Source organism: Malaclemys terrapin, chromosome 4 (genome assembly GCF_027887155.1).
Source record: "Malaclemys terrapin pileata isolate rMalTer1 chromosome 4, rMalTer1.hap1, whole genome shotgun sequence".
Classification (NCBI taxonomy): Eukaryota; Metazoa; Chordata; order Testudines; family Emydidae; genus Malaclemys; species Malaclemys terrapin.
The window spans coordinates 6,599,398-6,612,068 of record NC_071508.1 but is presented as its reverse complement, the minus strand read 5'-3'; the positions used below and the strand labels follow the sequence as shown (position 1 = coordinate 6,612,068).

General features: G+C 51.9%; 1 protein-coding gene across 1 annotated transcript in view; it reads right to left on the bottom strand.

The window, feature by feature from the left end:
• Positions 1-11,780, bottom strand: part of FNTB (farnesyltransferase, CAAX box, beta) — a 33,571-nt gene extending 21,791 nt beyond the window's left edge. The window contains exons 1-2 of the mRNA XM_054025074.1: positions 11,635-11,780; positions 138-202 (exon numbers count right to left, since the gene is read on the bottom strand). Coding sequence (XP_053881049.1) covers positions 138-202; positions 11,635-11,727 — 158 coding nt within the window. The 5' untranslated portion in view covers positions 11,728-11,780. The remainder of the gene's footprint in view (positions 1-137; positions 203-11,634) is intronic.
• Positions 11,781-12,671: the final 891 nt, after the last annotated feature.

Below are 12,671 nucleotides of genomic sequence, written 5' to 3'. Positions count from 1 at the left end.
TTCGAGGCCGTGCTGTGGCCTAGGTTAAAACCCAGCCAGCGGACATGACTTCCAAACGCACCACCCTGCAAAGTTCACCCAAGACTCCCGGGTCAAACATTCCCATGGCTTCTATTGGGTCTGCTACAGTAACTTACTGTGAGGTGTGGTGGTTCGTCTTGTAAGCGCTGAAGACCTCTTGCACCAAGTCTTCCACTCTGGTCTGCAGGGAGTGACGGTCATCAAGCAGCAGAAAGGAAGGGGGCGGGAGGAAGAAAAAGAGCTCTTTAGTTTTGGAAAGCAACCTCACCAAGTTTACCTAGCAAGCAGCATGTGTGATCACAGCCCATCCAGCCATGCAGGTGCAGCTTAGCTAAGGGCAGGATGTGCCCAGAGAGTAGACTTCAGGACAGAGTTACAGGATTACAACATGAGAAAAGACCACGCTGTGTCAGAGCCGCACACGGCTTCTGGCCTTCTGATCCCCAGGCCAGCGAAGAGGCCTGCAGCATGGCTGGATGGGCAACCCCAGCAGCTTCTCACGTCTGAGCAAGTTCACTCTCACTAACAGAACAGGGAGAGGAAAGCCGGGGTCAATATCGACGTGTGTTTCAAATCCGCATAGTGGTCTGACCCCAGGACAAGTCGGGAACTCTTCTGTTCTCACGCCATCTCCGACCCCCTGTGGGACGTCACTCACCCACTCTGCCTCACTCTCCCAGTGTGCCAAATGGGCTTTGGGGACGATCACTCTGGCAGGTCTGGCAGAGTGCTTAGGCCTTGTCTACCACAAGCTATACAGCTTTGATCGTACCGGGCTACTGAATGCAGTATAACCTCTCCCTAGCGTGGATGCAGTTCTGTCAGTATCAAGGTCCTTACACCGGTACAGCTGTTCCCATATGGGAAGGGGAATGAACAATATCAGTGTAACTGTCCCCATCAGGGGTTGGAGCAGTATGCCTATACTGGTAAAAACCACGACACCCCTAATCGAAATAGTTACATCGGTACAAAACCCGTGCGCAGACAATGGAACATAAGAGGAACACAAGAACAGCCATATTGGGTCAGACCAAAGGTCCATCAAGCCCAGTATCCTGTCCTCTGACAGTGGCCAATGGCAGGTGCCCCAAAGGGAATGAACAGAACAGGTTATCAAGTGATCCATGCCCTGTCACCCAATCCCAGATTCTGGCAAACAGAGGCTAGGGACAACATTCCTGCCCATCCTGGCTAACAGCCATTGATGGACCTATCTTCCATGAATCTAACTCCCTTTTGAACCCCGTTATAGTATTGGCCTTCACAACATCCTCTGGCAAGGAGTTCCACAGGTTGACAGTGCGTTGCATGAAAAAATACTTTCCTGTGTTTGTTTTAAACCTGATACCTATTAATTTCATTTGGTGACCCCTAGTTCTTGTGTTATGAGAAGGAGTAAACAACACTTCCTTATTTACAAGTTTCAGAGTAACAGCCGTGTTAGTCTGTATCCGCAAAAAGAGAAGAACAGGAGTACTTGTGGCACCTTAGAGACTAACAAATTTATTAGAGCATAAGCTTTCGTGGACTACAGCCCACTTCTTCGGATGCATCCGAAGAAGTGGGCTGTAGTCCACGAAAGCTTATGCTCTAATAAATTTGTTAGTCTCTAAGGTGCCACAAGTACTCCTGTTCTTCTCTTTTTACTTCCTTATTTACTTTCTCTATACCACTTTTGATTTTATAGACCTCTATCATATCCCCCCTTAGTCGCCTCTTTTCCAAGCTGAAAAGTCCTTGTCTTATTAATCTCTCCTCATACAGAAGCTGTTCTATACTCCTAAACATTTTTGTTGCCCTTTTCTGAACCTTTTCCAATTCCAATATATCTTTTTTGAGATGGGGCAACCACATCTGCATGCAGTATTCAAGGTGTGGGCATACCATGGATTTACATAGAGGTAACATGATATTTTCTGTTTTATTATCTATCCCTTTCTTGATGATTCCCAACATTCTGTTCGTTTTTTTGACTGCCGCTGCACATTGAGTGGATGTTTTCAGAGAACTATCCACAATGACTCCAAGATCTCTTTTTTGAGTGGTAACAGCCAATTTAGACCCCATCATTGTATGTGTATAGTTAGGATTATGTTTTCCAATGTGCATTACTTTGCATTTATCAACATTAAATTTCATCTGCCATTTTGTTGCCCATGCACCCAGTTTTGTGAGATCCTTTTGTAGCTCTTCACAGTCTGCCTGGGACTTAACTATCTTGAGCAATTTTGTATCATCTGCAAATTTTGCCACCTCACTGTTTACCCCTTTTTCCAGTCCTAAATAGGACTGGGCCCAGTACAGATCCCTGGGGGACACCACTATTTACCTCTCTCCATTCTGAAAACTGACCATTTATTCCTACCCTTTGTTTCCTATCTTTTAACCAGTTACCAATCCATGAGAGAACCTTCCCTCTTATCCCATGGCTGCTTACTTTGCTTAAGAGCCTTTGGTGAGGGACCTTGTCAAAGACTTTCTGAAAATCTAAGTACACTATATCCACTGGATCCCCCTTGTCCACATGCTTGTTGACCCCTCAAATAATTCTCGTAGATTGGTGAGGCACGATTTCCCTTTACAAAAACCATGTTAACTATTTCCCAACAAACTATGTTCATCTATGTGTCTGACAATTTTGTTCTTTATGATAGTTTCAACCAATTTGCCCGGTACTGAAGTTAAGGCTTACTGGCCTGTAGTTGCCATGGTCACCTCTGGAGCCCTTTTTGGAAGGAACTATAGATGTGTTATCATTGGAGAGAGAAAACAACACTGGGGGACGTTCTCCCTGTTAACACCTGGGCACCGCTCCACTGCCACAACAGCACGCTGAGGCCCTACAAGTCAATGTACAGACCATACTTTGCTACCAACCACCATGAGACAGCGGCAAGTCAACCATCTCCAGTCAACAAGAAAGTGCCACAAGTCACCAGACCTTTTAAGGGAGAGGCTCAGCAGTAACACCTGGCTGTGAATTACAAACTCACCCTGAGGAAGGTTTTTAAAGAGCAGGTGGGACAAACACCTGCAAGGGATGGGCCAGGCTGACTTGCTCCTGTCTCAGCACAGGGCTGGACTAGATGATCTCTCGAGGTCCCGTCCAGCCCTATGTTGCTATGACTCTATGCTCCAAAGACAGACCTTAAAGAATGATCACGGGAAGGGGCTAGGAGTGGCTTAAAAGTGTCATTCTTGTGTGTGCCATGAATTCCCAATCTCTCTTGCCTAGGCGGCCGGCCACTCCAAAATCCCTTTTTGCAGCAGCAATGAACACGTAGGCCCCAGTCCGGCCAGTTCTTAAGCACACACCTGACTTGATCCAGTCAGTCCAACCGAGGTCAATAGGGCTGCTCACGTGAGCAGAGGCAGGCATGTGTCTAGCAGCGTGCTGGAGCATGGCCTTGGCCACCGTGCCACTCCGAAGACACAGTACAACAGCCAGGCTCTTTGCTAGAACATTCTTGCTACTTGGTTTTCTGGCCGGTCACTCCTGTCAGTCTTTTCCAATTGGCCGAGAGCTGATAGATGCTCTGTTTCTGAGGTGCAAGGGCAGAGATGTCTCAGAGAGCTAAGAGCCATCCAAATATCACATCTACAACCAGCCAATGGAACCATGGCCCAACAGCGCCACATGGTGCCGTCGGCTGCCCTTGCCACTTCTTGCGTGAGGGGTAGGGACAGTGGTTGGCTGCGTAACCACAGTCGCTGGTTCTGGAATTCATCACGTTGCAAACGTACAAAGACGGATCTGGCGGCAATGGTGCCGTGTTTTGCAAATGTCACTGCTCCCTAAAGGAATCAATTGACGCCAACAACTCTCAAAGGCTTTTCCTCTCTCCTGTCAGAACCCCTGCCTGATCCGACAGGGTTTATTCAGCTAAGTATATATTAGCTTTGCCTTATCGGAGGCTCCTTTTCAAGGAATCAAAACGTACCCGTAAGCCATCAAACAACCCCGACGTGACTTTTGTTTGTCCAAGGGGAATTCATGTATCTCCAACAGAGACGCAGCTTATCAGGAAGCTTGAAAAGAAAACGGCTCCTCGGCCAGGCTTCAGTTTAATTGGCCACGAGGAAAAAAATGCCTTTAAAAACCAGGTCACTTTACTCTGAGACCAAACCGTATTACACTCTAATGGGATTGTTACGACATGACATCCCTAGAAAGCCAAGTTAAGGCTGTTTGGGTGCCCTAGCTATACATCTCCAGACCTTAACGCGTCATAGATTCTCAGGTCAGAAGGGACCCCTGTGACCATCCAGTCTGACCTCCTGGATAATGCAGGCCACAGGACTTCCCTGAATTAATCCCTGGACGAATTAGAGCACAACTTTAGAAAAACATCCAATCAATCCACCACAACCATACACAAGTCGTTCCAATGGTTAATTACCCTTGCTAATTTCTCTCGCTTCAACTTCCAGCCATTGGATTGTGTCAGACCTTGGATTTCTTTTAAATTAATTCTAAATTTCCTGGGTTTCTAATGCTTGTTTTGGGAGATAATCACAACATTTCTGAGATGTTTCTTACTCTTCAGTTAATGATATATATTCAATTTTAACTTCATCTGTGATTTTTTTGGTTGGGAATATGAGAGATTGAGATATTTTTACTTTAGGATGGTGTACAGATTAACAGATTCTGGTCCTTCTGGCTTTACTGTGATCATTCCAGTGGTTCTCAATTAGCACATGGATTACCGGCTGCCTGGCCGCCCAGCACCACGGGGTCTGGGCTTCCCGGCCGGGCAATGCATGGTGGGGTGGGGGTCACTGGCTGGCCCCACATGGCGGGGCCCGGGGCTGCCACCCGGCTGGCTCCATAGAGGGTCCGGGGTCGGCGTTGGGGCTGCCGCCTGGTTGCCCAACCATTCAGCTCCACGTGGCCGGGTCCAGTGTCGGGGCTGCTGCCCGGCCCCAAACAGCAGGGTCCAGGATCCCTGCTGCCAGGCCGCCCTCGCCCAGGGCTCCACTCCTTGCCCCACTTTGTGGAAGGGTCGCTGGGCATAGGGGTCTGTGGGGGGCATGCTGTGGTTCTCAACCTGCAGCCCAGGTAACAAATTGTGGGTCGCATATGCAGCCCAAAATGATAAATTGGTTGAGAACCACTTGATCTCGGCTGAGCTCCTGAATGACACGGGCTGCAGAATCTCACCCGCTGATCCCTGCATCCAGCCCAGAACTCCCGGCTGAGGGAGAGCAGAGAGATCTAAAGTTAAACATTAACTCGATTTGGTAGTATAACCCCTAGGTCTGGTTTTTGAAGCACACGAACTGTGTGGTCAGCGAAGCCTACGGCAATATCTTTTCCTAATGGAACAATCTGGGTGTGGCGTGGGTATTCTCTGGATCTGGAAACAGATACCCGAGTTATACCCGAGACAAAAGGGGGGTTTATTCTGTTGGAAGAGCTGGGAAACGATAAACACAGCTAGCGATGCCGCTCCCTGGAGATGCAAGTCAGAGAGGAGGAGCATTGCGTGAGCCAGAAACACCAAATCCGCCCCCGCCCCCCCCCCCCACCGCTGCACGGAATCATTTCAGGGCAGTAGTGAGGCGGATCTATGTGTACAAAGCCATGGTGAGAACAGAGGGCTACAAGTCTCCAGGGTTGTCAGGCTGACACCTTCCACCAGCACTAAGATTATTTAGTGTTTCTCTTATGGGGGCACTCACAGGCCCCAATCGGGATCAGGGTCTATCTGCACTAGGGGCTGGACAGACACTAAGAAAGTCACAATCCCGGCCCCAAGGAGCTTCCATGCTAACTAGACAAGCCAGACAAAATAGAAATAGACAGTAAGCTCTTTGAGGCAGGGACTGTCTTCTCGTTCTGTGTCTGTACAGCGCCTAGCACCATGGGTTCTGGGCCACGACTGGCGCTCCTAGGTGCTACCCTCATACACCTAATAAGTAACAATCACAAGCAAGATGTCAAGGGATGTTTCTTTTTCCTCCTAAAGTATCTTCCACGCCCTCTCTCTGTCCAGCTGACCCTGAGGGCCCTCCCTTTCCACTCCGCACACAGGCTCACCATGGGGAGGACAGAAAATTAGCCAATGCTCTCTAATGAAAACAACAAAACAATCCTCTGTTTTTAGGAAAATGCGAGCGCAGGACACTTCTCAAAAAGCACCACTTTCAGCCGAGGTGTTCGGTAAACCCTTCCTAACAAAGGAGGGGAAAAAACCACGAATCGACTGAATCAGACACCACAAAGCTCTAAGAAAAGGGTCATATAACAGGCACATTCTTGAGCCACGTGCGTGCTTCACAAATAGCGAGAGAACGATCACGAGCTCTCCCCACTAAGAGCGCTGGCCTTGCCTAGCGTAGGAGGAATTTGCACTAATCTACCCCAACCCTGGAACACAAATATATTGTGGGCAGCATTTGCCTGCTCTACGATATTGGAGACTCTCCTGAAAACACTGCATGGTGAAACCTTGATTTACTCTGGTAAATGTCTGGTCAATATGCTCGCCAAGGCTGCACCAGCCCCGGAAATCTGCTCCAGTCCATCCCGGGAGCTGCACCGCTTATATGTCATATCTGCCTGTTGTCACTCACGTTCTACTTAGACCACGAATTCTTTGGGTCAGGGACCATCGGCACTCTCTCCATATAGCACCTAGAACAGGGGGGACCCGGCCTCCGACTGGGGTCTCGACTCCCCAGCAACACAGACAATAGAGCACAGCTTCAGTTGTGCAGGACTTGGGAACTCTTCCAGAACTGGAGCGCCATCCTGGGGAGCCGACGAGCTCTGTGTGCTAGGGCTGGGGGAAGCCCCACCTAGCCAAACCCTTGCTTTAATAAACGGCTCCAGTGTCCCTCTCCACCATCAGAAATCCAGCCTCTACTGACGCTGAACATAGAAGTCCTGTCACTGGTAATATTTATATTTGCCGCCTTATGTTTATATAATTCTAAAGGCTCCCAAAGCTCTTTAGACGCTATACACACGCACAGAAGGCCCCTAAAACGCAGCCGCTTTGGGGCTGGACAGCAGCACACTGCAGAACTGAGAGAGAAGGAGCAATCCAAGCCTATGACCCGCTCTTGCAAAGAAATTCCTGGATCTGCAACATCCTCCACTAGGGGTAGCACCAGCAGGAGTAATAGTTTAAACCAGTCGTTCTTAACCAGGCATACATGTACCCCTGGGGGTACGCAGAGGTCTTCCAGGGGGGACATCAACTCACCTAGGTATTTGTCTAGTTTTACAACAGGCTACATGAAAAGCACGAGCGAAGTCAGTGCAAACTAACATTTCCTACAGACAATGACGTGTTTATACTGCTCTAAATACGTAAGTACAATCTTTATATTCCAATTGATTTTTTTTATAATTATATGGTCAAAATAAGAAAGTCAGCAATTTTTCAGTAATAGTGTGGCTGTGACACTTTTGTGGTTTTATGTCTGATTTCGTCAGCAAGTAGTTTTTAAGTGAGGTGAAACTTGGGGATACCAAGATAAAGCAGACTCCTGAAAGGCGTACAATAGTCTGGAAAGGTTGAGAGCCACTTGTTTAAACAAGGCACTGGCAGCTGCCCGTATTGAAATTCAACATTGTGTAGGCGTGCCCCGAGCAGGGTTAGACCGCAGGAGTGGTGGCCTGAGGCTTGCACCTATGGTGTGTGGTCACAAACCACAGGAAGGGCCAGTGCCTGACTACAAACTCAGTGAAAAGCCGCAGCATGAGCAGGGCATTCACGGGAATACCCCACTGAGATCTGGGCCCAGGACATAAGTGCATAGACACCAAGGCAGAACACTTCCATTGTACGCAGTCTGGCCACCAGGAAAAAAACAAATAACCCCTTAATAACTAGTCAGAAAAATTACACTGTGGAAAGGGGTTGTAGCATTAACTGAACTGCCGGCCATAGTGAACACCAGCAACAGGTCCCTCACAGATAAGCCTCCAGGATCCAAAAGTATTTCCATGCCTGCTGGTCCTGCCCTGGGGATGAACTCCAGAAATTCAAAGGCATAGCACGATCCAGTGGCTGGAAGTTGAAGCTAGCCATATCCAGACTGGAAATAGGGTGTAAATGTTTAACCATGAGAGCCATGAACTACTGGACCAATTTACCAAGCTGGTGGTGGAGTCTCTGTCACTCACCATGTTTAAATCGAGACGGGATGTTTTTCTCAAAGCTCTGCTCTAGGAATTACTGGGCGAAGTTCTCTGGGCTGTGTTAGACAAGAGGTCAGACTACAGCGGCTCCTTCTGGCCTTGGAATCTAGGAAAAGCTGGATCCGCACCGATGCCCCCCATCCAGGAAGCCATTTCAGATCTGAGGCGTAGGTGCCCGACTCTGCGGGTGCTCAGGGGCTCAAGCACCCATGGAGAAAAAATACAGCGTGCTCAGCACCCACGGGGCTGCTGCTCTGGTGGCCCTGGGGCCGGCTGCCAATCAGCTGTTCAGAAGCTGGTCCTGCCCTCCCCTCATCAGCTGTTGAGCAGGGCTGCCCCACCACTTGCTCCTCTCTGCCCCCTCCCCCCAACTGCCCTTAAGGCAGGAGGGGGCAGAAAGGAGCAAGCGCGGGCAGGAGACATAGGCAGCATCCATCATCATGCCAGAGGGCTAGCAAGGGAGGGCAATCACTGGGCGAAATTCTGGATGGATTAAGTAGTGGTTTTGTACCCCCCACTTCAGAATGCCAGGGCCACACCGACCTACAGGGGCTCGGCACACATCTCCATTTGCCAGTGTCTTTTTCCTCTTGAACACACCCACACGTCTATTTCTCCATCCCCATCAGGCCTCTGACTTGACAGAGGTGTCACAGAGAGAAGGGGAGAGGGAAGAAACATGCTCATCTTTGCCACCACCACAGAGAACTTCCTGTTTCCACCACAGATGCGCCAGGTTTGAGTCAGGCAACGAACGCAAAGAAGTCAACAAATACTGTCCCTGCGACTAGGGCGCACACACTCACCGCACAGCCAGCCAGCATGGGCACCCAAATCTCTCCAGAGCCTAATCAGCTACGCTCTGTGCGAAGAACCCTACCCCTTCATTTAAAGAGACAACAGCCAACTGGTCCTGATTCTGAGAGCTATGAATGGATCAAAGCCCAGCTTCATTAGAGGCTGCATCTCCACCTCTGGAGCAATGCAGAGCCTAAAGCCCGGGGCGAAGTGTGTGAGAGCCTATAAGAGATGGAGATAAGGCCAACTGGAAGGGATCTGGCTGCAGAACAAACTTCCAGCAGAGATTAAACTAATCCAAAGCCTGGACAGCTTTAGGAAATGCCACCACGTCTCCTTTAACACAGCTTTTCCGCCAGAAACAGAATGACTGTTAGCACAACAAACCTACCCAACGAGAGCTTCCCATGGCCGGAGAAGCGAGAAGAGCAGAAGACTCGAAGTCCACTAGGGACCTTGCAATGCCAACCTAATGAACGTGGGAGGGGCCCAGACACTATGGTGATGGGCACAAGTACAAAACCGTCAAATGGATGCATCTTTTTGTGAACTTTCCTCCATTCTGACCCAACACTCCGGCCCATGCTTATAGCTGCCTGGTGAAACTGCCACTGGGCATGGAGATAAGGACACTGAAATTAGAACTCCGCTGGACTTCTTCTATTACCTAGATTGGGGTGGCCAACCTGTGGCTCCAGAGCTGCATGCGGCTCCTTGTATAGGCACCAACTCCAGGGCTGGAGCTACAAGCATCAATTTTCCAGTGTGCCAGGGGGTGCTCACTGCTCAACCCCTGACTCTGCCACAGGCCCAACCCGTACTTCCCCCCCTTCCCCCAATGCCCCCGCTCCTTCCTGCCCCATTCCCTGAGCCTGCCATACCCTCACTCCTCCTCCTCCCCCCAGAGCCTCCCGCATGCCACAGGAGGCATGGGGAAGGAGGTGGAGGCTGCTGACGTATTACTCTGGCTCTTTGGCAATGTACATAGGTAAATTCTGGCTCCCTCTCGGCACAGGTTGGCCACCCCGCCTAGATCACTAAAGCTGCAGAACTGGAATTAATTTGCAAACTGGATACCATCAGATTAGACCTGAATAAAGACTGGGAGTGGTTGGGTCATTACAAAACCTAAACTTAATTTCCCCAATACTAATTTCTCCCTACTGTTACTCACACCTTCTTGTCAACTGTCTGTAATGGGCCACTCCCTTACCACTTCAAAAGTTATTTTTCTCCCTTGTTATCCTGCTGTTAATTGATTTATCTCATTAGACCGACCTCACACTTGGTAAAGCAACCCCCTTCCTTTCATGTATTTATACCTGCTCCTGTATTTTCCACTCCATGCATCTGATGAAGTGGCTTCTAGCCCACAAAAGCTTATGCCCAAATACATTTGTTAGTCTCTAAGGTGCCACAAGGACTCCTCGTTTTTTTGGCTGATACAGACTAAGCATGGCTACCACTCTGAAACCCAGCACCAGCTCGGACTCTTGTTCTGTCTGTTTTAATAGCCTCTTTCCTTTCCACCACTCACAGCCTTTGCTCTCTTCGTTCCTCTCGCTTTGGCCAACAGAACCTGGCAGTCTACAGCCACAGTGCCCTTTCCGGCTCTCACACCTGTGCAGAGGAATTCAAGCACCTCCCAACAGCAACCTGTTTCCAGTGACATTTAAACTAACTCCACAAACACGTATCTGCTCTCCATGCGTCCCGTTCCGGATGAACGATGCTAGGCACTGCTCCCAACGTGCCCCCTCGCGCACTGTGCTGCAGGGGTGTGAGCACTCACAATCCTCACAAGGTGGGAGGGGAAACCGAGGCACGGGGAAAGGCAGGGATTTGCCCAAGATCACCCAGCAGAGCAGTGGCAAGGCCGGGAAGAGAGCACAGGCCACTCAGGCCCCAGCCCAGGGCTCTGCTCAATAGGCTAGACTGGCTCCTTGGTATAAACTCCCCCATCCCTGCCAGTAGCAGGGCAGTTATCTTCGTTACCATAAACCAAGCCCAGGCCGGGACAGCCCCCTGCTCCCGCTATATAACCCCCACCCCCAGCCCGGGCCAGCCCCCCTCTCCCGCTCTATACCCCCCCACCCCCAGCCCGGGCCAGCCCCCCTCTCCCGCTCTATAACCCGCCCCCCAGCCCCCCCTCCCGCTATATAACCCCCACCCCCAGCCCGGGCCAGCCCCCCTCTCCCGCTCTATAACCCGCCCCTCCCGCTATATAACCCCCACCCCCAGCCCGGGCCAGCCCCCCTCTCCCGCTCTATAATCCGCCCCCCAGCCCCCCCCTCCCACTATATAACCCCCAGCCCGGGCCAGCCCCCCTCTCCCGCTCTATAACCCCCACCCCCAGCCCGGGCCAGCCCCCCCCTCCCGCTATATACCCCCCCACCCCCAGCCCGGGCCAGCCCCCCCCTCCCGCTATATACCCCCCCCACCCCCAGCCCGGGCCAGCCCCCCCCTCCCGCTATATACCCCCCCCACCCCCAGCCCGGGCCAGCCCCCCCCTCCCGCTATATACCCCCCCCACCCCCAGCCCGGGCCAGCCCCCCCCTCCCGCTATATACCCCCCCCACCCCCAGCCCGGGCCAGCCCAGCCCCCCCGCCAGCCAGTCCCGCGCGGGGCACGCCGGGAGCCGTAGTCCCGGCCCCACCTGCTCGGCCGAGGTGAGGGTCCGCACGCCGTCGTCCCGCAGACGCTCCCGGCCGGGCTCGGGACCCGGCGGGGGCCTGGAGGCAGCCGCCATGCTCCGCAGCGGAGGGAGAGGCGGGCAGCCCGACGGCGGCTCGGCGGGGACAGAAAGGCTCGGGCCGGGCGCGATCCGCTCGCCGGCTCCCCCGCACGGCCGCAGGACGCCAATGCAGGCGGCCGAGCGCAGCGCCCAGGTGGGCCCCTCCCCGCTGACGGCCTGCGCGGCGTCGGCTGGGCTCCCCCTACCGGCCCTGGGCGGGACTGCAGCGCTGCCTGTCCCCGCCTGTGCGCTCCTGGCGCACGCGTGGGCACATGCCCCTGTCGCGTGCGTGCGTGGCCCCCCACCCACGTGTTCCCCTAGCATGTCCCCTGCATGCCCCTAGCATGTCCCCTTCTCACATGTGCCCCCTGCATACCCCTAGTGTGTCCCCCTCCACATGTGCCCCTAGCATGCCCTGTGCCCCAGGTGCCCTTAGCATGTCCCCTGCATGCTTGTACTGTGCCCACTCCCACATGCGTTGCTACCATGCCTGCCCCTCCTGCATGCCCCAGTGTTTCCACCACATGCCCCTGGTGCATCTCACTCCCCTGTGTCCGTAGCATAGCCCCCCTGTGCCCCATGTTCCTCAAATACCCCCCCAACGCCAACAGCAAGGGGGTTACAGGAATGTCCTGACTCCTACATTCTGGGTCACCAAAGAGTGTAATGGGAGGTCTTAAATGAAAGCCGGGGTCCCACTGATGACTGTTGCCCTTGTGAAATGCATGTACAGATAGTAAGGAGTTCTGTAAAAACAACAAAGAGTCTGGTGGCACCTTAAAGACTAACAGATTTATTTGGGCATAAGCTTTCATGAGTAAAAACCTCACTTCTTCGGATGCATAGCTATGCATCCGAAGAAGTGAGGTTTTTACTCACGAAAGCTTATGCCCAAATAAATCTGTTAGTCTTTAAGGTGCCACCAGACTCTTTGTTGTTTTTGTAGATACAGACTAACA